This window comes from Chinchilla lanigera, unplaced genomic scaffold, assembly GCF_000276665.1.
Source record: "Chinchilla lanigera isolate Chin_1 unplaced genomic scaffold, ChiLan1.0 scaffold00052, whole genome shotgun sequence".
NCBI lineage: Eukaryota > Metazoa > Chordata > Mammalia > Rodentia > Chinchillidae > Chinchilla > Chinchilla lanigera.
The window spans coordinates 2,121,293-2,144,889 of NW_004955453.1; the positions used below are offsets into that span (position 1 = coordinate 2,121,293).

General features: G+C 43.5%; 2 protein-coding genes across 2 annotated transcripts in view; one reads left to right on the plus strand and one right to left on the minus strand.

Moving 5' to 3' along the window:
* On the plus strand, positions 1-10,444 carry LOC106149764. Its single transcript, XM_013519760.1, has 6 exons — positions 1-29; positions 4,218-4,805; positions 5,692-5,753; positions 7,458-7,691; positions 8,664-8,867; positions 10,242-10,444. Exons 2-6 carry the CDS (start codon positions 4,435-4,437, stop codon positions 10,442-10,444), a joined length of 1,074 nt encoding a protein of 357 aa, XP_013375214.1. The 5' UTR covers positions 1-29; positions 4,218-4,434.
* Spp2 (secreted phosphoprotein 2, 24kDa) overlaps positions 9,314-23,597 on the minus strand; it is a 27,998-nt gene continuing 13,714 nt past the window's right edge. The window contains exons 5-8 of the mRNA XM_005395331.2: positions 19,030-19,084; positions 17,907-17,957; positions 15,674-15,767; positions 9,314-9,418 (exon numbers count right to left, since the gene is read on the minus strand). Coding sequence (XP_005395388.1) covers positions 15,682-15,767; positions 17,907-17,957; positions 19,030-19,084 — 192 coding nt within the window. The 3' untranslated portion in view covers positions 9,314-9,418; positions 15,674-15,681. The remainder of the gene's footprint in view (positions 9,419-15,673; positions 15,768-17,906; positions 17,958-19,029; positions 19,085-23,597) is intronic.

Sequence of the window (23,597 nt, forward strand, 5' to 3'; positions counted from 1 at the left end):
GCTGCCTTCACTACATGCCGTGTACTTTGGTAAGTTGTATTTTCATTTTTATTCACTTAAATACATTTTTAAAAATTACTGTTGAGATTTCTTCTTTGGATCATATTCAATTTAGAAGCTTGTTGCTTAATCTTCAAATATTTTATCAGTTTCCAGATATCTTTCTGTCGCAGATTTCTAGTTTAATTCCATTCTGGTGGTCTGAGAGTAAATATTGTATAATTTCTATTTTTTAAATTTGTTAAGATGTGTTTTATGGCCCAGAATCTGGTCTATTTTGGTGGCTATTTCATGTGAAGTTGAGAAGAATGTGTAATCTGCAGTTATTGAATAAAGCAACCTGTAAATGTCAATTACATCCATGTGATTAATGGTACTATTGAATTCAGCCATGTGTTTACTGATTTTCTGCCTACACAATCTATTTCTGATAGAAAGGTGTTAAGGTTTCTGGTTATATGGGTAGATTCATCCATTTCTCCTTGCAGTTCTATCAGTTTTTGACTCACAGAGCTTGATACTCTGTTGTGGGACACATATACATTAAGAATTATTTGTCTTCTTGGAAAATTGAGCCCTTTATTATTATGTAATCCCTTCTTCATCCCTGATGTCTTTCCTTGCTCTGAAGTCAGCTCTGACTGAAGTTAATACAGCTATTCTTGCTTTCTTTTGATTAGTGTCAGCACAGAATAGTTTTCTTTATATCTTTTACTTTTAATCAACCTATGTCTTTATATTTAAAGTGGGTCTTTTTGTAGACAAGATAAAGTTTTTGTTTCTTTATTTTACCCTGAAAGTATGTCTTTTAATTTCTGTGTTTACACACTGATGTTTAAATGGATTATTGATGTAGTTGGATTAACATTATCATTTTCATTATTGCTTTCTATCTGTTGCCCTTGGTCATTGTTCCCATTTTTGCCTTCTACACTTTTTTCTTCTTTTTTGGTTTTTGTTGAGCATTCTACATAACTCTATTTCCCTCCTTTCTTAGTGTATTTCGTTTTGGTACAACTTGCAGCGATTGTCCTAGACCTTGTCATATACATTTATAGCTAACCCCACTTCCAAATAATTGATAGTGCAATTACCTTATAGTAAGTGATTATATATTATTATAATATATAAAATATTTTACATTTCTCCCTCTTGTTTCTATGTGATTGCTATCATTCATTTCATTTATACATAGGCATATACTATATATTAGAATACACTGCCACTGTTATTATTTGGATCAGACTGTTGTCTGTTAGACCAATTTAAAAATGAAAAAAATGTTTCCACCTCTTTCTGTTTCTCTAATGCTCTTCAGTTCTTTATGTAATCAAAGTTTCTGACCTACATCATTTTCCTTCTGTGGAAAGAATATCCTTTAACATTTCTAGCAAGGCAGGGATACTGGAAGCAAATTTCATCTTTCTTTCTCCTTGACTTTTGAAAAATAATTTTATAAAGTACAGAATTTGAGATTTGTGGGGGTTTTTTCTCTCTTAACATTCCAGATATTTTACTTCACTCTCACCTTGCTTGCATAGTTTCTGAGAAAAACTCAGGTATAATTCTTATCTTTGTTCCCTTTTAAGTGAAGTACTTTCCCCCTCTAGATTCTTTCAGAGAATTTGTGTTTGTGTTAGTGAGACTCTGGTTACTAAAACAGATACCTGCGATAACAGCATATGAGGACAACAGGTTGGTTTGGGTCCAGAGTCTTGAGTCCTTGATTGGTTGGCCAACTATGAAGCAGGATATCATGGCAGAGGACACTGAGGAGCAAAGCCACTCAGTACACAGCAACAAAGAAACAGAGACAGGGGAAGGAAGACATTGAGATCCCACTGGCCCTCCCAGGGCAGGCTCCCAAACACAGAAGACCTCCCACCAAAACCCATTTCTTAAAGATTCTCCAATAGTGCCACAGGCTGGGGACCCAACATTTAACACACAGGCCTTTGGGGGACAGTCAGAGCTAAACTATAGCAGCCCTTGATTTTCTGAATTTTCTGTGCAGTGTGCTTGCTTTGGCAACCAACATTAATCTGGGGAAATCCTCACTTACTCTTGCTCTAAATATCACTTTTGTTCTTTTCCCTCTTTCCTTCTTTCCTTCCTAGTATTCTCACTGCACACACATTTCACCTTCTGGACTTGTCCAACAGTTCTTGGATATTCTGTTCTGTTTCCTTTAATCTTTGTTCTTTGCTCCCCAATTTTGATATTTCTGTAAATTCATCTTCAACCTTAGAGATTCACTCCACAGTCTCATCCAGTCTGTTAATGACTGTAGGGCCATCAGAGGCATTCTTTGGCCAGGGATATAGCTCAGCGGCACAGCACCTGCCTGGCAAGCATGAAGTTATAAGTTCAATTCCCGGTACAGAAAAAAAAAAAAGGAAGATGAAAGAAAGGAAGAAAGAAAGAAAGAAAGAAAGAAAGAAAGAAAGAAAGAAAGAAAGAAAGAAAAAGAAAAAAAGGCATTCTTCATTTCTATGACAGAGTCTTTGGTTGCTAGCATCTCCTTTGGCTTTTTCCTTAGAACTTCTGGCACTCTGACTATATTATCCATCTATTTTTTCATACTGTCTACTGTTTCCATTGGAGCCCTTAGCATACTAGCCATCACTTCAACAATGATCTTGATTGCTCTAGTTTGACTGTCCCCTCTCATATACATGTTGAAGTTTAATTGCCATTAGGTTTTTAGTAAGAGCAGAGCCTTAAAGAGGGATGTGGTCATGGGCACACCACCCTCATGGGTGGAGTAGGGCTGGCTTAAGTCTGCTGGGTTTATGATGAAAGGGGAACACTTGGCCCAATTTTCTCTCTTTCTCTCTCTTGTCTGTTCCCTTGCTTCACACTCCCTCCACTCATAAGATGCATCCAGAGTGCTCTCCCTGGATGTGGCCCCTCAGTGTTCCTTGCTTGCAGGAAACCTACCTGTTTAACAGCTGTTCAGATGTATGACTGGCCACTCGGACTCGCTACTTGTCTTTTTTCCCTACAGTTCTGTACATCCTGTTTATAGTGCTTTGATGTCTTTTTTTGTAGAGTACCTCTTGTGTGTGCAGTACTGTAATTTTTGCTGATGGTACTGTGTAGTACAATACTGTAGTTTCATGTTCTGTTATATATTATAGTGCTGCATGTGAGAGTTATGTAAATAAGAGCAGTCATGAAGCTGGAGTTTCCTGTGACCATTTCTTTGTTCTGAATATCATAATATACATACTATTCACAATTCCTCAATCAATGACCAAGTTTTAATAACCTAGTTGCCAGAATGGGACTCATTTGTTAAATGGGGAAGATATATACTTCCCCACCTCTAGAATCGTGAGCCAAATAAAGTCCTATTATTTAAAAATTATCCACTATGCAATATTTCATTATAATAACAGAAAATGAACTAAGATACTACAACATAAATCTGACAATTCCAAAATTCCCTGTATCTACTCTGGTTTTGATACTGCTCAGTCTCTTCAGAGTGTGTGTGTGCTTTCCTTTTAGTATGCTTTGTAATTTCTCTGAAAGGTAGACATGATATACGTGGATGGTGTTCCCTGTGAGGACCTGGTAGACGTTCTAGAGGTAGAACTCATATAGCCTGGGGCACACCTACACCTCTAAAAGGGTCTCCTGGAGTTTGATTCTCAGACTTATCTACCTTAAGCCTACAGAAATCTGTTGATGTAATTCAGGTTTTCCTACCCCAGCACTGGTTCCCAAGAAGGTTTATGCCTATAGATGTCTGCTGTGGTCAGTTGTGATCCTCCATATCCATTGACCTGTCTCCCCAATTTTGGGGGATGTCAGTTTTTCCTGTGACCCCATTTTTCTGACAGGTCTAAGAAGCTGTTGATTTTTCAGTCTGGTCAGCTTCTTACTTTATTTTAAGACAGAGTAGGGATTCTAAGCATCTTGCATGCAGGACTAGAAAATTGGAGTTCTTTTTTATAAAAAAGAAATCTCCTCCCGGTCAACAGTCCAAAGATTCAGGCAGGTGGAGCCTATGAGTAATCAAACTACTGATTGAAAAACTGATAACTAACTGATAACTTTTCAATAATATTTTAGGAATAAGTAGATATCTTTTGAAACAAAATAGAACTGGAGAACAAATAACAGAAACAACAGGACAGTGGAGGTAATATTCAGGTCATTTTCATTCTAACTTTAGAAGCAGCAGAAAGCAAATGTTTGGTTCTTTGCAGAATTTGGATCACTAGAAGATAACAACTGGAGCAATCTACTACCAAAGATACAAACCATGGAAACCAGGGATAGACATTAGGCCCCCACATCACACCCCATGCTATAAGGCCATGAAAATGCAAGAACGGAGATATACACGCCTGTGCTGGACAAGGAGAAATCAGCTCTAGGAGCACACAGCGTGGTGGAGAAGACCCTACAAGGTCCAGGTTGCAGATGAAGATGGACTCAAAGGAGGGGATAAGAAAGGATATGGCCTCGGATATATATGCAAATCAATTGTTCAGGTCTGAGAAATCCGGTGGGGGGTCTCGGGCTTCTCTCACTGACCTATTGCTGTACTCTGTGCGTGAATGTGCTTGGCAAACCCTTCAGAATGAGCGAGTTCTGGTAGCTTCTCTGCCTCTGCCTGTTGGCAACTCCAGAGGGACTGGTTCTTACTGGGGGATCCACTGTTTCTCAGGGGAGGTTGGGAATAGACTCAGGAAGGTATCCATGGCGACGGTCCAGAGACGGGAGCAGCGAGCGAGCCGCCCTGGAGATGAGACAGCACTGGACCCGGACTGTGGGGTGCAGCTTGTTCACAGGTACTCTGCGAGCCCCTCAGCGTTCCCGGGCTCACTGGAGGGTACGCCGTCTCTGCTGTGTGTACAAAATGCCTCATTACTGCCCATTTTGAACCGAATGGTCCCCTCCCAAATTCATATGTTGAAGCCTGAATTCCTACTGTGGTATTTAAAAGAGGGGCCTTTGGGAAATAAGTTGGCCTGGACGAGATCATGAAGGTGGGGCCCCCAGGATGGGATGAATGTCCTTCCACAAAAGAAGAGATAATTATAACAAAGAGAAGCCTTACTCTCCTTGATGTGTAAAGAGACACCTACAGGCCAAAACCTGAGAGCCCTCGCGGGGAGCTAAGTCTGCCGAAACCTTGGTCTTGGACTTGACCTCTTAGACTGCAGAATTATGAGAATAGATGTTTTTTGTTTCAGCCCTGTGGCCTTTGCTGCCATACAGTAGGCCAGACAGACTCAGGCATCACTGTTGCTCCCTGTCCCTTGGTAGCCCTTCATGCCCCGTGCAGTTCACCCCCATAAGACACTTCTTATGCTTTAGGTCAGAAGCCACAGCTGCTACCATAGCGACTGTAGCCAGGCCCCTGTCCTTGCCCCGCCACTGGCAGGCTCTGTTTAGACTTCAAATCTCTTCCTGCTCTGCTGAGTATGCAGCGGCACCACCTCCACACTCAAATTCTCCCTCCTGCAAGCAGTCTGATCCGGCAGGGATGTCGAGAAAACAGAACAGGCAAGAAGGGGATGATCTAGAAAACTCTGAGTTGACCAATCTATTCACTTGAAAGTGAACTTATTTTAAAGCTAGGTTCATTTTGAAAGGATAGAACTTGGTGTCTCTGCAGTAGGAAACATTCTATAGGGTAATTCTTACCTCGATCTTTCTGTGTTTCTCTTACAGGCGTTCCCCTGGGCCCTACCATCCGGCAGTCACCGCAACAATGAGGCAGCACATTGTTAAATGTGTGTAAAATTACTTGTGACCAGAATCAAATCTTGTTGTGACGGGGAACATACCGGCCCAAACTTAAGGACGCTGACAGACTTCCAGGCTGAAGAAGACCCAAAGGTGATGAGAGCTGACCGCCCAGCTGTTCCCATGCACAGTAACCCGGGCGGGAGGAGCAGCGTGGTGTGTGACAAGTTGGCAGCAACTCGGGCCACCCTGAGGCACGCTCAGATGGAGAACAAGGAAGAATATTACATATTTGAACTCTGGCAATTTTTACTCTTCAGCTATGAAGGGCAGGAGAGCGAATGCTGTCACTAAAGGTGTCCATTCCCAGGGGCTCCCGAGAATGCCGCGCGGTCACGCTTAGTGCTTCTGATGATGCCCTAGGCAGAAAGTCACGCCTGCACCTGGAAGGAGGCTACAGTTTTTTGGCACAATGACATTTTTATGGAGAAGTTTGTCACTATTTGTCTGGTACTGTGATTTCTACCGAGGTCAGAGCTGAGGGAGAAACCCAGCATTGACCGCATTCCTCGGCCCCACCACGGAGGGCAGGTGTGCACCGCCCAAGCGGAAAACCACAAGGTTGTTTTGTTGAATGGAAAATTACTCACCTAAGGTCTGGTCCAGCAGTTAGGTCATGTTTGTTCTTAGAAACAGCCTCAGCTGAGGGTGTAGAGTATGTGGGCGCCTTGTCTTCCATGCACCTTCATGACGCCACTGTTGCTGTCATCAGCAGATGAGCTACCCCCTCCCCCATGTGCATGTTTGCGTTCTAGCACGGGCACACAGAAAAGCGGTGCTTTGCAAAGGCCTTTGTTAGCTGTGCATTAGGCTCTGATTCAAGGTGGTATTGACTCTCACAATCCGAATGCAAAAATAGGCAGAACAAAGCAGACAGCTCTGTCTCCAGATACTCCTTACACATTCCAGCTTTTTTCTGAGCCAATGACCATGTTACATGAGGATGGGACATTTCACATTTAGGTTGTGCTGGCTGCTGTTCTCTCCAAAAGAAAGTGGAAGAAATTTATTGGCAAAAAGCATGGGAAAGCCTCGCAAGTGCAAAGATTAGCAAATTACAAGGATATGCAGATTAATATATAAATTATGTGCAATGAATATCCTACTCTCACCATGAAAGAAGACATCCGATTCCACGGGTTTCTAAGGATAGTCTTCTACTTGACCAGAGTTTTGTGGATTGGGGAGAAATGCTGTCTAGAAACTGTGAAGATAAAAGGGATTTTCCAACACCAAACACTAACATCAAGTGAAGTTAGCACAAAAATAAATCACACTTAGGAACGTTGACATAAACATTCTAAATGAAGCAGTGCCAGAAACAAGGAGTAGTAAGCTTCGATCAAGCGTGGTTATTCCAAGAGTGCTAACATGGTTTAACACCAATAATTTGCTAACATAATTCCTCCTATTGTGTTAGCAAAGAATTTCAATATGTTTGATAAAGTTCAATATACATTTATGTCATAAACTCTTAAGAAAAACAGAATAAATACAATCTTTGTTTTTTCTTTTTGGTGCTGGGAATCAAACCCAGAATTTCTCATAAGCCAGATAAGTGCTCTATGTCTGAGCTACATCCCCAGCACCAATAGATACAATCTTCTGCTTACAAATACAGATACCCCCTTTCCCCAGACCGGAAATCAGCGTTGTCCTTAATGGTGAAACACCAAAATGATCCCTTACAGTGTTGTCAAATGAGCAGCAAGACAAGGACGTGAATCACCTTGCTGTAACCATTAGAATATGCTCACTGAAGGAAACTGGGGGGAAAAAAGTGGCACTTGAAAATTGGAAAAAAGAGGAAAAATTAATACTATTTGCAAAAGTTGTAGTTGTCCACATGGACTATTTAGAGTACCAACTGAAAACTCATCAGCAGCACCATGAAAATTCAGCAGAAAGCCCCATGCCTCACCTAGGTTAGTAAATTTATGAACTATAATGACAAAGGATCACATTAACAATAATAAAAAACCCCAAAAACAAATATAAAAGGAAATGTGCAGAACACATATAGTAAAATTCTTAACCCTCTTAAAGGACATTTTAAAAAGACTTCAGTAAATAGAAATGTGTATCTTAGTCTTATGGAGCAAAACTCAAAAATCTAAAGATTTCAATTTTTCTAAATCAATATGGAAATTTGGTGTAATTAATCTGATGCAAAATGCCACCATAACTTTTTTCTTAATTTGACAAACTCATCTTCATGTTAAGTTAAAGTAAGGACTTAGGGATAGCCGGGAGGGACCTGGAAAAATGATTAGAGGAGTGGGCTGAGGGAGGAAGCAGCCTTAGCACACCTGTGAAAGCGGCCTGGGGTAGCGTAGTTTGCTACTGGGGCAGAATGAAGCGATCACATCTGGAGACAGGCATGAAAGACTGGCAGCGGCTCAGCGCAGCGCTCCTCCAGAAAACGACGTCGTAGGCCCAAGGCCTGGAACTGGTGTTCGAGCCTCACATCCTCAGACCCTCTTGCTCCTCAATCAGCCCTACCTCAGTGTGTCCACATCAGGGAACACCTCTCCACGGCTGCTTGAGAACCCATGTTTCGTTCCCCCAGGGACTTTCCTAATAGAAAGCTCAACCCGTGTTGATTCTCCAGACTAAGAAATCTGAAGGAAAGGAAATAACAACGGTGTTTTTATGGGGATGATGAAGGTGATACCTTGTCTTCCTTAGCTACCAGATTTTTTATTAATAAGATTTCTCTTTAGGTCACTTTTGGACTTACAGAAATATCGAACAGAAAATACCAAGAGTTCCCATACATCCCATCTCGCTACCTATGCCTCACCCCCACAAACCCCTCCACTGTTGACATTCGGCCTTAGTGTCACACGTTTGTCACAGCTGATACACCAATACTGACGCACTCGTCCTAACTAAAGCGCACAGCGGGTGTGAAGGTTCCCTCAGTGCTGTACGGTCTGCGGGGTTGAACACAGACTCCACACGGCATCATGTGTCCACCGTGACGGTGCCATCCCCGCAGCTCCCGGATGACTTTTCAACGTTGAAACGAGACAGGAGGAAAGGAAGACCTCTTTTGACACTGAGAGGCTTGGAAATACTTCGCTTTTTTCCTTTAACACGTGACTTTATTGACTGCAAGTTATTTACCAGTTGGAAATCAGTGCAGTCGTCTTTTGCCAGGTCCTTATTCCCCCAACTAGTCTCGTGTGAATAATGTTACCAATAAGAACAAATTATCCCCCTGCATTTACTACAGTAGCCTCACGACTTACACTTAGCAATACTTTTAAAAATAGAATATGGGTGTGAGAGCTACACCCGCCCTGGGGTGGATAGTTTGCATATATAAGGGAGAGGTGGGTGTATTGATTTATAAATCCTGCTTCTCCCTTTAATAACATGGAACTTACAGCCTTTGTAAATTGATCTAAAACACACGAAACACAGTGACTTCTTGAGTCATCGGTTCCTAAAATCCACAACACCGATCTCCTCATGCCATTAGTTTCTCATCTAAAAATGTGACAGTTAATGTTCTTCTTTTTAAAATCAGGCAATGAGAGTCTTACAGGAAAAGGAAGGCATTTATTATAGACTGGTCAGATGAAAAGGTACGTAATTCATACAGCACTTTTCTTCATTGGAACTTGTCTTCCTTCCGTGCGCTTTGCTGTTAACAGAGAGAAAGAAAGGAGGGTCAGAGGTCACTGCAGATATCTACGTCCCTGCATAGGCTCCCGCGACCCAGGATTCTTGAGGCACATCTAAGGTGGCACGAGAGAGCAAAGCAAGTGTACAAAGCAACAAGCTCAGTGAATAAAGAATGAGAGACACCTACAGGAAGCAGGGGTAATCAAGGGAGGAGGACACAGACACGCCCTCAGGAAGGAAGCTCAGGTCTCACAAAGCAGAGGGCCAGACAGACCGCCAAAGAAAGGCTCTGGTGTGGTGTTGGGAGGCCAGTCTTGTGGTGTGAGGGGAGGAAAGGAACCTGTGAAGTCAGTACAGGAGAAGGCCGGCCATAGCTGTGGGCATGGTACTGGGGTAGGAACGTTCATCCATCCATCCATTCATCACCCTTTCAGTAACCATGAGAGCAGTGAACATTCATTGGGGGTTACGGAGACAAAAAGATATGATCCTGAACTCAAGAAAATAGAAAAGATAGAGGTGGTGTGAGTACAGTGTGGTAAATGCAAATACAGGGACACTTTTGTGCAGGAAACTCCAAGGAAAAGCACTCCTGGATGAGACAGGTGAGCTGCACTTGGTGGGTGAGGCAAGGGGCTGCCTCCCAGCAGCAGGGGCCGGGGAGTGAAGGTGAGAACCAGAGAGCACTGGCAGAAATAGTCAGCTCTGTGACACCCCTGACATGACCTCAGAGGTGGACAGAAGCAGGACACAGAGCTGGGGCACCCACGAGACCCCACCGTGGGGCAGTGGATGATTGCTCCTGCGCCTTGCTGCTCGGGAGCTGAGACTCCAGCTTTCAGGTGAGCAGGCCCTGGAGCCAGTAAGGACTCATGTTAAGAAACACAGCACCACAGCCTTTGGGGAGAACAAGATGAAACTGGCAGGAAGATACGGAGCCATCTTCAGGCTAGAGATGAAGAGGCCCGAAGTGGAGCACACAGTGCAGAAAGAGGGAAGAGCATCTCAGCGGAGGGATCAGCAGGACATGGCGACCGCTGGATGAAGAAGGGGAAAGGCTGGAGATGAACCTGCCTCAGGCCTGGGTCATCAAGGAGATGAGCTGGGCACGAGAGGAAGGGCAAGTCCAGGGAGGAATTCCATTTGGAGTGTTCCGACGGAGCGACAGCAAGCAGCTGTTCACTCAAGCCTGGAGTCCAAGGCAGCAGGACGGGAGAATTCCTCAGAGCATCACAGCCTGAGGATGCCCAGGTCACCTAGGGAGGGAGGGCGCGGAGCGGAGGGAGAGCCGGCCAAGTCCAGGCCCTGGGAACAAACATTGTCCCCCGAGGAACGGTAGGGAGAAGAGGAATCCGTGAAGAAAAGGAAGAAGTCTTGGCCCTGAGCCATAAAACCTCCATGGCAGAGGATTTCGGGAAAGGAGCGGCCCTGCCGTCCAAAGTGGCCGTGGGGCTCCACAGAAACGGGGTGGCCGTGGGGACCAGAAGGCAGCCGGGGCACCGCTTACCAAGTGGATTCCTGCCAGTGCGTGAAGAGAGAGTGGGCGAGGTGTAGGGGGCAGCAACACAGAGAGTTCTCTTTAAGGTGTAGGCTGAGACAGGAATAAGAGACATCAAAGCGAAGCCAGAGACAACCTGGGTGTTGGGCACCCATCGTGCAGTAAATCCTACTTACTCCGAGCTTCTGGACTTCGGAATTCACCGACTCATTAATATTTATTTTTACGCCCCAAAGCAGTTCTCTTTCATTCTGAGGCAGTCAGGGAGGTAAAAAAAATAAGTCATCCTCCCCACACATCCGCAGCCACAGCCAAATAAGCCCTTCTTGTTTCAGGTTTTGTCCTCTAAACAAGTGTCCTTTTCGAGGTCTATCTAGGGTGACTTTTTTTGCACCTTTTGTTGAGGGTTCCATTATTTAAAATGGTCCCCTCATACAGCGCCCTCTAGTGGTCCTAGAAGGCTGTGACGTGCATTGTGGAGAAAACCGGATGTCAGATGAGCGCCTTTCAGGCCTGAGTTCTAACCCGGTTGGCCACGAATTCCGTTTCAATGAATCAACAAAGTGCACTAAATAAGGCAACTGCGCGGTACACACGGAAGTCATACACTGAACCCCTGCGGAAAATATTGGGACCAGAGGCTCAGAGGCACCCAAAGTGATATTTCTTGAAGGAGCAAGGGTTCAACATTCACAAATTCAGTATTTACAGCGTTTACAGACCACAGTGAGAATCGTGAGAATCCACTGCTCTCGGTGGAGAAACCGATAGTGCTTGAGCATCAGAGTGAGGTGTAACTGAATCGAGCTGCCTGTGGCCAGTTTTCTACCTCTGGAGCCTTGGGTGGGTCTTTATCTTCCTCTCGAGTATCAGGCTCCCCTCAGCAAGCAGGGTATCATGGGAAAGCATGACAAGAAGCTCTTGCTAGTGAGTCAAATATCTGAATTAGCGAAACCACTCCCCACGCTGACAGAGGTGGCCAGCCTTCCCGCACCCACAGGGCTCACGGTGGGTAGGTGTGTTGCCAAGACTTCTAAAGTCTTACCTTCCGTTATTTTTGCTAATTTTGCCACACAGGGGATTGAACCAGGGCCTCCTACATGTTAGGCAAATGCTCTACCACTAAGCCACGTCCACAGAACCCATGTTGGCGAGTGCACATCTAGCTCCATGTAACATATGACAGATGTAGCTCAAATAAAGAGTGCTTGAGGTTTTGGCTTCTCATGCTGTCTTCTCAACATGGAGGTATGAGCGTCACAAGAGAAAAACAAAGCCTTCAAAGCAAGCAATAAGAGGCAAGTCTGAATCCTAACACTACCTCCGGAAGCAGGCACCCCTATGTACTACTGATTTTTCATCTGTAAAGTAGAGAGATTATAATACAGCTTCAATTGGACTGTTGCATGGCTAATCTAAGGCAGTGCGCATGGGAGCCCTAGAAGGTCATGATCTTCCTGGATGCGGGGGGCCCAGAGCCAAGTGAGCATTTGATGAACATTACGGAACAAATGGAGAACGTAGGAGGTTCAGTCTTCCCACCATGTACTAGGCGGCCCAAGTTTTCAGGCAGAACTGCCTCCTTTGCTGCTCATGGACAGTGTAAGAATGCCATGTACAGCCAGGAGCGGTGGTGCGTAGCTGTGATCCCACTACTCTGGGAGACTGAGGAAAGAGGATTGCAAATTCAAGCCCAGCCTGGGCAACTTAACGATTTAGAGAAACTGCCCGAAATTTTTTTAAAAAAATAAAAAGCTCTCGGGATGTAGCTCAGCTCAAAGGCCCTTTGTTCAATCCCCAGTACTGCAAGAAAATAAAAATATTTTTAAAATCCATGCCAATCCACACTTCAGGGCCAAGGAAGGTACACTGCTCATGTTGCCCTGGTTCGGGTGCTGAGTATCTTCCAGCCACTACATAACTGGTTTTTCAAACAATGAAGATCAAGAAAGTATAGGACTCTCAAACACACTCCTTGCAACGTGAGACTTGGGCCCTGATTTTCTGTATTTCCTACTTTAGAGTTCAGATAAGAAAACATTTTAGACTTCTTTTGTTAAATACTTCAGCCACTCATCTATTAAATCATTTTCGAGCAGCCTGAAAGAGTTCTAGAATAATATTTATGAAATTATAAAAACACTGACTCAGCTTCTACTTTATTCCAGAGGCAGATCACACTCTGGGGATTCCATGACAAATGTGCCGAAATCTCAGCTGTCAAACAGCTTCCCAGAAGAAAAATGTCACTCAGAGTTTGAGAATCATAATCTTGTTTTTGGCTGGTTCTTCCTTCCTTCCTCCCATCTTGAATGATTCTAATGCAATGTTCTTAGCATCATGAAATTGATGAAGATATTGTAGTCGCATATCATTAATACTTTTACTTGTTCTTAAACTAAAATCATTGGGATAACAAGGAAATTCATCCTCAGTGAACAGAACACAGTAGGAAGCCTTCGGAGGCACCGAGCCCTGAGAGGTGAAGGGGCTGAGAGGACGACGGTAGGCAGCAGAACAGATTCAGAACCAGCCCTGCTGATCCCAGGCCTCATCACTGGACCCCCTGTGCCGGCCTTTCCAGCCTTGTTTCATGACTCTGGAAAACACAGTGCAGACACTTCCTTTGCTAAAGGTCAAGGGAGGGGCTGCAATCAAAGTCAGTGGCCAGGTCAGGGCCGCTACATTTCTTCACTCTGTGCTGTCTTTAAAGATGTGTTGTAGGTGACCGATTTCTTTGTAGCCATCAGACAATGTATTTATACTGTGAAATATGTGTGTATATACACCTAATGAGACCATATGATTAATACATAAAACACAGCCAAAACCCACTGAGAATTCTAATCTCCCTCCAGCCCCAGATGCTTTATAAAACAAAACATTATTATATTTATAAAAAAGAAATACAGTGCATCTGTTTCTTCATAATGAGTAGTTTCTTGATCTCAGTGTGAAGCTAGATTTTATTTTTAGTGTGTACCACAGATTAAAATGAAATCACAGTATTTGCGTCTTTCATCCAAGATGGCCTCAGTGGTGAATTTTCCATTTCAGTAAAATGTCAGTTGACTTCTTTCAAATTCTAGCTGTTAAAAATTAATTATCCTATGCTTAATTTTTTAGCAAAAGAACCCCAAGAACCCAAAGTAAATAATTCCATCATCCGCTAAAAAATACTTGCTGAGTACTGATGTACTGAGGCTCCCTGGCTATGGGCAGGAGACAATGGTGGAGGAAGTGCCCTGCTCTCAGGAGCCTTGGGATGAGGATCTATGGATGCCCAAGAGGGACATTAGCATTGTTTGGTGGTGGTGGTTTGTGGAGTCAGAGTAACCCTCCCAAGGGAAGCAACAACCTAGCTACCAGCAGAATGGTGAGGCAGGAGTAGCCAGGATGATCTAGGTGAGGCTCTAGAGGGAGGAACAGCGAGTATTTCAGTACTGCTGGACCTAGGGGCAAGGTGAGTTGGGAGAGATGGGTCTGGAGATGTGGGCACAGCCAGGTCACAAAGGTCACCTTGAGCCACACTGGAGCCTGTGGACTTTGCCCTGAAGGTGCACCATGTTACATAAACAGTGAAGCGTGCAGATGCTCAAGCTCCATTATGTGTGTGCAAAAGTACGCACAGAACAACATCTATAATTGCATCTTAAATTCCTCTTAAATGTGCCCTTTATAGTGTCCCCATAGACTTGAGAGTCTTCATAAAGCTACATTTGCTCCAATCTCTGGGAACAACTGGGAATCTCTACACCGGTAGATTGTAATCTTGAGGGTGAGTGTCACAAGTGGGGGCTCAGGCTCCAGCGATAGAGCAGATGTGAAGGGTGTTCTTCTAGGCTCAGTGTCTGGCTTTTCACAGCTCTGCTTCCTCCACAAGCAAAGCTAGCACCAGGGGTTGAAGTGGACAAGGATCAGAATACCCTCTGTGTTTAAGATAAAGCCAAGAAAAGCATACAAAGTGGGATCAGGACCAAGGCGAGGATGCAGTCAAGGCTCGAGAAAACGTCAGGGTGAAATCAACCACACTGGACCACTGGGGATACTCAGAAAAGACCAAGACGAGGAAGAGTCCGTGATGCCCCATGGTTTTCAGCTTAAGCAAATCCGGCGGACGATGATGCCACCAATCAAGAAAGGGAGTTTGGCAAGAAAGCGGTTGCATTTCAGGAGTTTGCAGGGGACGCAGGGCAATGGGCAGCTGACCTGAGGGCCTGGAGCTCAGCTGGGGCTGGGGGAGAGACCCACACTGGAAGATGATTATGTGTCAGTGATGGTTCAAGTCAAACAAGAGGAGGTGACAGAGTCATCTCTACAGTAGAGAAAGAATTGGGCTAAAGACATACTACAGATGGCCAAAGTATTTAAATTCCGGATCTAGAAAAGGAAGTCAGGTCAGAGTTCAGAGTTCAATAAAAGCCAGCTTGCAAAAAAGCAGACAAGTGAACGGAAGGCGGGGAGGTGGAGGTAGCAGCTTCAGACCACAGTGTGTGTGTGAGGTCGGCTGGGAAGGACGAGCAAATGATGGGGCGGGCACCGGGATGAGCAGCACTGGGTCAAAGGAAGGGGCTGCTCTTTGTCCTTTGTTCGCTGTTAGAGACGAGACAGGTGACGGCGTCCGTGGTGATAGACACAGGCTGCGGGCTCAGCAGATTGACGGGACAGTCGGGCACAGCAGCTGGAGGAGGCAGAGGGGACTGGAAGGCAGGTGGGGGTGAGCACACATTACACGGACTTCATGGTGGAGACACATCTGTGTCAGCCATTCCTTACCTGCAGTGTCACTCAAAGGCGCCGTTCATCCTTGCTCTGTGCCGGTAGTTGGGGAACCTTCTGTTTGTAGGAGGAAAACCCCTTCTCAGGAGCTCTGAAAATGAAGGGGGAGCAGGGTCTCCATGGGTCACAATGACCCAGGACCACAGGGACCAGCAGACTGTAAGTCACTCAGGAGGATTCACCTGGAATAGCCTAAGTCCACTCTGCCAAGGGACAGAGCAGCGCCATCCGTCGTCTTCCTATGGAGCTCTCCCACCCCGGCTGTGTCACGGAGGGGCCCGGAGCTGATTCCCCCCACTCTGCATCACTGCCCGTGATTTGTCTCAGCCACTACTGCAAGTCCTGGAGGGCAGGGGCTGTCACATTTCTTTTTCAGTCCTCCTGAGATCTGCCCAGAGCGTGTCACACACATTTGCTGAATTGAATTAAATTGGCACATTTAAGGCCCTCTCGGAGACAGCTGCACATCCACATCAATGACGCCCCCAAGGCGCAAACTGTACTTAGAACTTGGCTTGGAGACACCTTCTGAGGTCATGTTGATTTATATCCACACAGTACTTTTCTCTCTAATGGTATTTGTTCGATGCCATAGCCTCCAGGGTGGCCTTCTGGGCTCACCCACTTGGGCAGTCCCCTCCCAGGGGCCAGGCTTGGTCTGCTGGGTCACAATGGCCCATGATTAAGGCATGAGAGGCTGTCCCTTCTCCCTCCCCACTGTCACTGGGAAATCTAGCTGTCATATTTGGAAGACATTCATCAGACACCACAGAAACACATATGGAAGCTCAGGAAGGACTGCGACCTTCCGGCAGCACTGTGAGTGAGGTTGAAAGTGGATCCCCTGACCCAGTCAAGCTCCAGCTGAGACTAAAGCCCTAGCCTACATCTTGTCTGCAACCTTGTTATCATCTAACCTCTATACTCCATAAACTAAGTTGCACCTGGGCTCTTGATCCCCACTGAGATAAAAAATAAATGTTTCTTGTTTTAAACTGTTAAATTTTGGGCTTTGATACACAGCAATACATAGCTAACCTGCCCATGGTGGTCATTCATACAAATTGTCAAATTTATTTCTACACTACTCTTGGCTATTTACACAATCAAACCCATGGGGAAATACGTGTGCCCATTACAGAGATTCAAGAATGGGTCGTAGATTCTGAGGACAACTCCAAGAGAAGTGCTCCAAAGAACATTTTCAGTAGTGGTCACACTGATAGTAACTGTTTATTTTTCCCAAGTGATAACTTGATAGAAGTATAAACCAGCTTCATTTTCTTAAAAGGAAGCTTCAGGTCTAATCCTAACATTGTGACAGGGGTGACAATGATCAGAGTTCCCTGCAATGCTAAGTATCTGTGCATCTGTTGTAACGGGGGATGCAGAACACAGGGAGGATTTCACCAGGCTCTAGGAGGGCTCTAGGAGGGCACCATGAGAAACGCATGGCTGCAGAGTCACAGGCCTGTCCGAAGTCCCGTCTCTGCCCCTGACTGTCTGGATCAAAGTCCCACACAGGCAGTGTAGCCCTGAGGAAGGTGCAGCAGCTCGCAAAGCCTAGTTTGCTACCCAGAAGGTGGGGAGGAATACAGTGCTGACTGGAGCGGGGAGGGGGTTGCTGCAGGAGGAACCTGACAAGCAGTGAGGACAGGCATCTGATGGTGCCAGTCCGTGCCCTGAGTTGGGAACACACTTGGCCAACCGTGGAGATTAAGCGAGGAAATTGAGCTTCCAGGGGAAGGAGGAAGTTTGGTTGTACCTGGCCATGAAACACCAGTGGTGACACTACTTTAAAACAGCTCCAGGCAGGGCTGGAAGGAAGGCCACTTGTGCTGCTTTCCTGAGCTGGATTTGGCTGGTTTAGTTTGGTTTGGTTTGGTTTGGTTTGGTTTGGTTTGGTTTGGTTTGGTTTGGTTTGGTTCTGTTCTGTTCTGTTCTGTTTTTGTGTGTGTTTGTGACAGGGTCTCATTTACAGGCTGCCGGCCTTACTTGAGATTCTCCTGCCTCAGCCCCACAGAGGACTTGATATTCTGTTCGGTTGCTGGTATCTTCTAAGGAAGTTAGTAACTCAAAGTTATCTTTTCAATGATTTGCCAACCAACTTTACACGTTACTAATCTTTCTCATTTTCACTTAATATATTTCGTATTTTAAGTGACATGTCATCACCACAGACTGGGCTCATCAGAAAAGGATCTTCATACTGAAGGAAATAATCACTTACCAAGTGACCGATCGTAGAACTGTTCACTTCTGGATTCCTCAGAAATGAGACCTATAACACAGTAATCATCATAAGACAAAACTCCTCCATCCACTTCCGGAATGCTCTAGGATTGTGTAATTGTTGCCATAAATATCTTGTCCTACTCCTCCTCCTTCTCCTCCTTCTTTTTAGCTATCTCTGGAATTCTTCATTAAGGTTTTCACAAAATACAAAGCTCAAACATAATTGTCTACATCCATCACAAAATCCACCACAGAACCAAATATCTGGCTAACACACAAACATAAAGATGTTTTTCATTTTTAAAAACATAAATAACGACGATGTTCACAGTTGCACAGTGTCCTCAGTGTGTTGTGATCTGACAGCTCCAGGTTGCAGCTCCTGTGTTTATGGTACCTGTACCCTGTGGTCAGGATATACTGCCCGCCGGCAACAAAGGGCCCTGTGGGTCCAGTCCTGAAAGTGACACACAACCCAAGAAACACTCTTTGGAAGCAGGGAAGCGGGAGACTACAAGAGCTGTGCTGCCACTAGTACCAATGAGAAAATCATCAGGGATATAAGCAAGGCTCCAAAATCATAGAACACTAACCCAGTTCCACTGCAAATTGCAAGCCATAGAAGAAGGACAAAAGGAGGCCCCTTCCTCCCCCAGCCATGACACAGAAGCGGTTAGCTCTGGTCACAAGGCTGGGGCACCTAAGAGTCCAGCCCAACCAGGCAGATAAGGCTGAGTCCTGATCCTCCTCCCCTGCACACTGCTGCACACCTGGGCCTTAAAACCTAGAGAGTGCACCAGGGAGGAGCAAGTGCTCAATTCGGGGACCCACTTAGGGAGAAGCCAACCCCATCCCTGGCTGTTTTCAGATGTTGGAGCCATCAAATGGAATCATGCATGGAAAAGCTCTGCAAAAATGTAAAGAAACATCTAAATAAATAGTTACATCATTATTATAAAAGCAAAACAAAATGTTTATTTTCCTAATTACTATAACCGTTCAAATGTAGTTTCATTTTCCATAAATTTCTACCTTTAACTGATTCACTAACAAAGGGCTGTAATATGAAATTGCTTCAAGGGGAATAAACATTAAAAAAAAAAAAGATCTCAACTTACCAAGTAGATAATTGTTTCTCCATTTATAGGATCTTCCCATGTCCCCAAAAATCATCTAAAGAAATTTAGGCATCAATATGTATCAGCACATGAAAGAAAAGAACAAAATATACTATAAAGAACTATAACTATTATCTAGAGGACTTTGATATATATTGCATTAATGAAATAAAGGTGTATGAGGTAGGATCAAAACATACACTGAACGTTTCAATTCTTAGGATTATTACAGTAAAAGCCACATTGCCATCAGTCTCCATTAGAATCCTCCCCTCACTTCAAACACACACAGCTCATCATTCTCGCCACCCTCTGAAGCAGCTCTGGAGTCCACTTTCTTTTGCGAATGTTTAGTTTCACTGTCGAAGCTGCCTCAGTGTACTAAATCTGGTCAGAGAATTTACGTTTCATGGTCAATTACGGCTTTGGGAAAGAGCCAGAAGTCACAGGACACCAGATCTGAATGCAGAGACACTGTAATGTTTTTATTCGGCAGCAACTGCTGAATCAAGCAGCAATGAAACTATATTCACCAAAAAGGATTTCTAGAACTGCTTCAGAAAGTGACCAGAATGATGGGAAATGTGTTTGAAGTGACGGGGACTATTTTGAAGAAGATTAATGGCAATGTGTCATTTACTGTGACACATTTTTTAAAATGTTAAAACACTCATACTTTGTGATCGCACTTATCTATCAGGTAAGTTCATATGCTGTCACACATATGCGTTCAAGGAAGCACACGGGGAAGACCAGCCTAAGTAAGGTTTAGATCGACTCCAAAGTTTCCGGTGACACAGAACACACTACCAAATGCTGTGGACCAGAAATGGAAATTTGACTTATAAACCTGCGAAAAACTGAGTTAGGGTAGAGTTTTGGAGTTTTCTATGAGCTGTTGGTAGTATCTGCAGTAGAACAAGGCGTCCACGTGCGGTTTTCATGAAACGACCGACAGTCGACACAACAGACACAGACAGCGGGGTGACGGCTTGGCGCCCAGCCATCCTTCCCCTGCGCCTCTCCATCTGCAGTGGCCACAGTGAGTCCTCTGGCCCCTGGTGATGACCGGCTCGAGAGAGGGCACATGCCAACACGGCTCGGTGATGAAGGAGCAGTCTTCTTAACGAATAATGTTGCCACAACTGGAGACCACATGCAAAGGAATGAACTGGGCCCTTGCCTCCCAGTTCAGTGCAATGGGCTGTAAATTTAAATCTCACACAAAAAGGAAAAGAGAGACATTGGACTTAACAAAGGGCATCATCAAATGAAAAGACACAAAGTGGGAGAAAACATTTGCAAATAACTCAATAATCAGAAGAAAGTAACTCAAACATCAAGAGGAAAGGAACGGAATAAGATTTCTCCAAAGAAGATACAGATTTTCCCCCTTTAGTGATCTATCTATTTAACAACTATTCAGACTTACGACCCATCATGCTTTTTTAATATAATTCTGTACATCTTATTTACAGAGCCTAATGGCTTTTTTTGGTACAATGCACCTACTTTATATAGTAGTGTAATTTTTGCTGATGGTACTGTACAGTATAGTACTGTAGTTTTCTGTTCCTTTATATATTACAGTACTACATGTAAGAGTTATGCAGATAAAAGTAAAGTCATCAAGTCGGTGTTTCCTTTGGCCACTTCTTTGTCTTAAATAACGTAAAATAGATATTATGTACAATTCATTTTTTAGCGACCAATTCATTTAGTGGCCCAGCTGCAGAAACAGGACTTAGTTGTTAAATGAGGAATGTCTCTGTACAAGTGACCATGCATTAGTTGGTAGGAAGATACAAATTAAATCACCTCACACCCACTAGAATGGCTAAAGAAAACAATGACAATAACAAATGTTGGCAAGAATGTGTTAAACCTGAAGTCTTCATACATTGCTGCTATGGGAAAAATTTTGACAGTTCCTCAAAAATTAAAAGTGACTATAACCAGCAATTCTGCTCAGAATGGAATTAGAAACTATCCCCACAAAAATGGGACATGAATGATCCTGACATTATTATTCACAAAAGTCAGAAAGTGGAAAAATCCAAATGCTGTTCAGCTACTGAGAGTACATCAAATATGGCATATCCACACAATGGAAAATTATTCAACAACAAGACAAATGAAGTTCTTTTCATTTCTTTTTGTATGCTACCTGTAAATATGTTCATACACTCTATGATGTATATATATACATACTCCCTCAAACATTATACTAATTGAAATAAGACAATAACAAAAGGACACATATTGTGTGATTTTACCTATATGCAATGGCCAGAATTTTACTTATAGGAAATTAATACAAACAGTAGGTCAGTGGTCACTAAGGGTTGGGTAAATGAGGAATATAGAACAATTCATTTCAGGAATCTGTTTTCAGGATGATGAAAATGTTCTGAATGTACATAGTGTGGGCAATTTTCTTTGTGAAGGTACTAAAAACTTCTACACTGTACACATTGAAAAAGGTGAACTGTATGGGATAAATGTGAATTCTATTTCCAACAGTACTTTATTTGTTCAGAATTATGTCTTGATAAAAGTACTATTTTAAAATGAGAGACTAAAAACATTAGGGGCTGGGGGTGTAACTCAGTGGCAGAGCATATGCCTAACATGTGCCAGACTTTTGGGTCAATCCCCAGCACCCACATACACAAAATCACATTGTACTTGGTAGATATACACAACATCTAAAAATCAATAAATAATCAATAGCATTATATGTGTGAAAGAGGAACATGTGACCTAACCAGGCCAATGAGAGCTGGGAATTTTCCAACTAGAGCTGGAAAAAACTGCTTCCTTCTCCTGCTATCAGAGGAGGTGTCTCTGGAGTAGGTGGGGCTTTATTTCCTTATTAGCGAGCGGGATGAAAGGGGATTGAGAGAGAGAGCAAGAGACAGAGAGGAGAAGGAGGTGGAAAGAGAAAAAAGAAGAGGAGGAGGAGGGAGCAAGAAGAGAAAGGAGAGGAGGCCGAGGACCAGAAAAGGACAAGGTCAAGGAGAACATGATGGTGTCCACAGTGCAGAAGTTTCCTGAATTTAGTCCTACGTGAAGTCAACACTTCCCTTTCTGTCGAGAAATGTGACCCAGGAAATTATCTCCTTTTGCCCTCAACTACTGCTATTCAGGGAGATTAGAGTACTTAACTTCTCTCTTCTGATATGGAAAGCAATCAACTGTCTGCTCCCTTGACCTAGAATTCCTTTTGCTATTCTTCCTCGGTTTCTCTCTCTTGGCTGAAACCCTAGTCAAGCTTTTCCCCATCCATCCAAACTGGAAGAGCTCCTGGACACCAAGTTCCTTGGCCAGAAACTGGAGAAAAGGGGGAGCCTCTATCTGCCAGCTTCCGCAGGGCACTCTGGGTGGCAGGGCACCTTCCTGTGGCCCAGGGCACACTCATGTGCTATATAGAAGCCTTTCATCTACTGGTTTCTCATTCAAAATTAAAAATAAAAAGGACTAGAAACTTCCCATAATTCAAATATTTATGATGTCAAGGAGAGGTGAATGTTTGCAAATTTAGAAATTTATTTCCAGTTTCTTTACAGTTATAATACTCTTTTGAAAAAGCCATGAAGGAGCAAATTCAAATTTATAACCTTCAGAATAGTTTCCCTAACATGTCCTTCCCAGATAGTTTCCACTAGATCTAAGTCTTTATTGGTTGTAATTTGGATTTTTGGCTTTACTTTTTATGGCTTCCATCTTTTTTGATATTACGTTCCTCATTCTGAAAGTTCTTCTGTATTTTACATATGTTTTTAAAATCATCTTTATTTTTAATACTCTGGGACTTTAAAAAATTTTTTTCTATTTCTAACAGTACTTTCTTTGTTCTATCACTGCATTCATTCTAGCCTATTTTCTTCTTGTCTGTAATATCTCCATGTATTTCACTGAAAATAGTCTCAGCTGTGTTCTATTTCTCTGTTTCATGTAAGAATTCTTTCTATGATATATACACATTGCATTGTGCCTCATAAATATGCACAAGTATTATTTGTCAAATAATTTTTTAAAAATTTAAAAAGAAATCCATTTTCTGCTTTTTTCTTTTCCTTTTAAAATGTAGAATTCTTCAATACGTGGGATTCTTCTCTTTTTAGCTTGCTCTTCATTCTCTATGATCTCCTAATCTTTAAGGACAAGCAGCGCTGGAGTTCACTTTAAAGTCCAGTTTGTTCCTAGGGCTGACATAATTAGCAGAAAACTTGGAATAAGAAGAAAGAAAGTGCACTACCCATGCACATAGAAAGTTGCAACAGATTTTTGAGTTGCACAATCAGATGGATTTTCCCAATCAAAGTCAAAGAGGGGTGAAACTAGGTGACATTTATGAATGTCAGTTCCATTGTGTTGAAGGTCATGGAATGAACTAGAATCCACTTCTCCCCATGGTTACCCAGGCAGCCTTCTCTATCACCATTTCTTCCCACCTTCTCGGGCTCAATATTTACACTCCTCTCCTTCCAATAAATTCTTCCTTTGAGTCTGCACTCCTGCCAAAAAAGCCTTCAGTCTCTTCCACTTCACTACGAGGAAGCCAG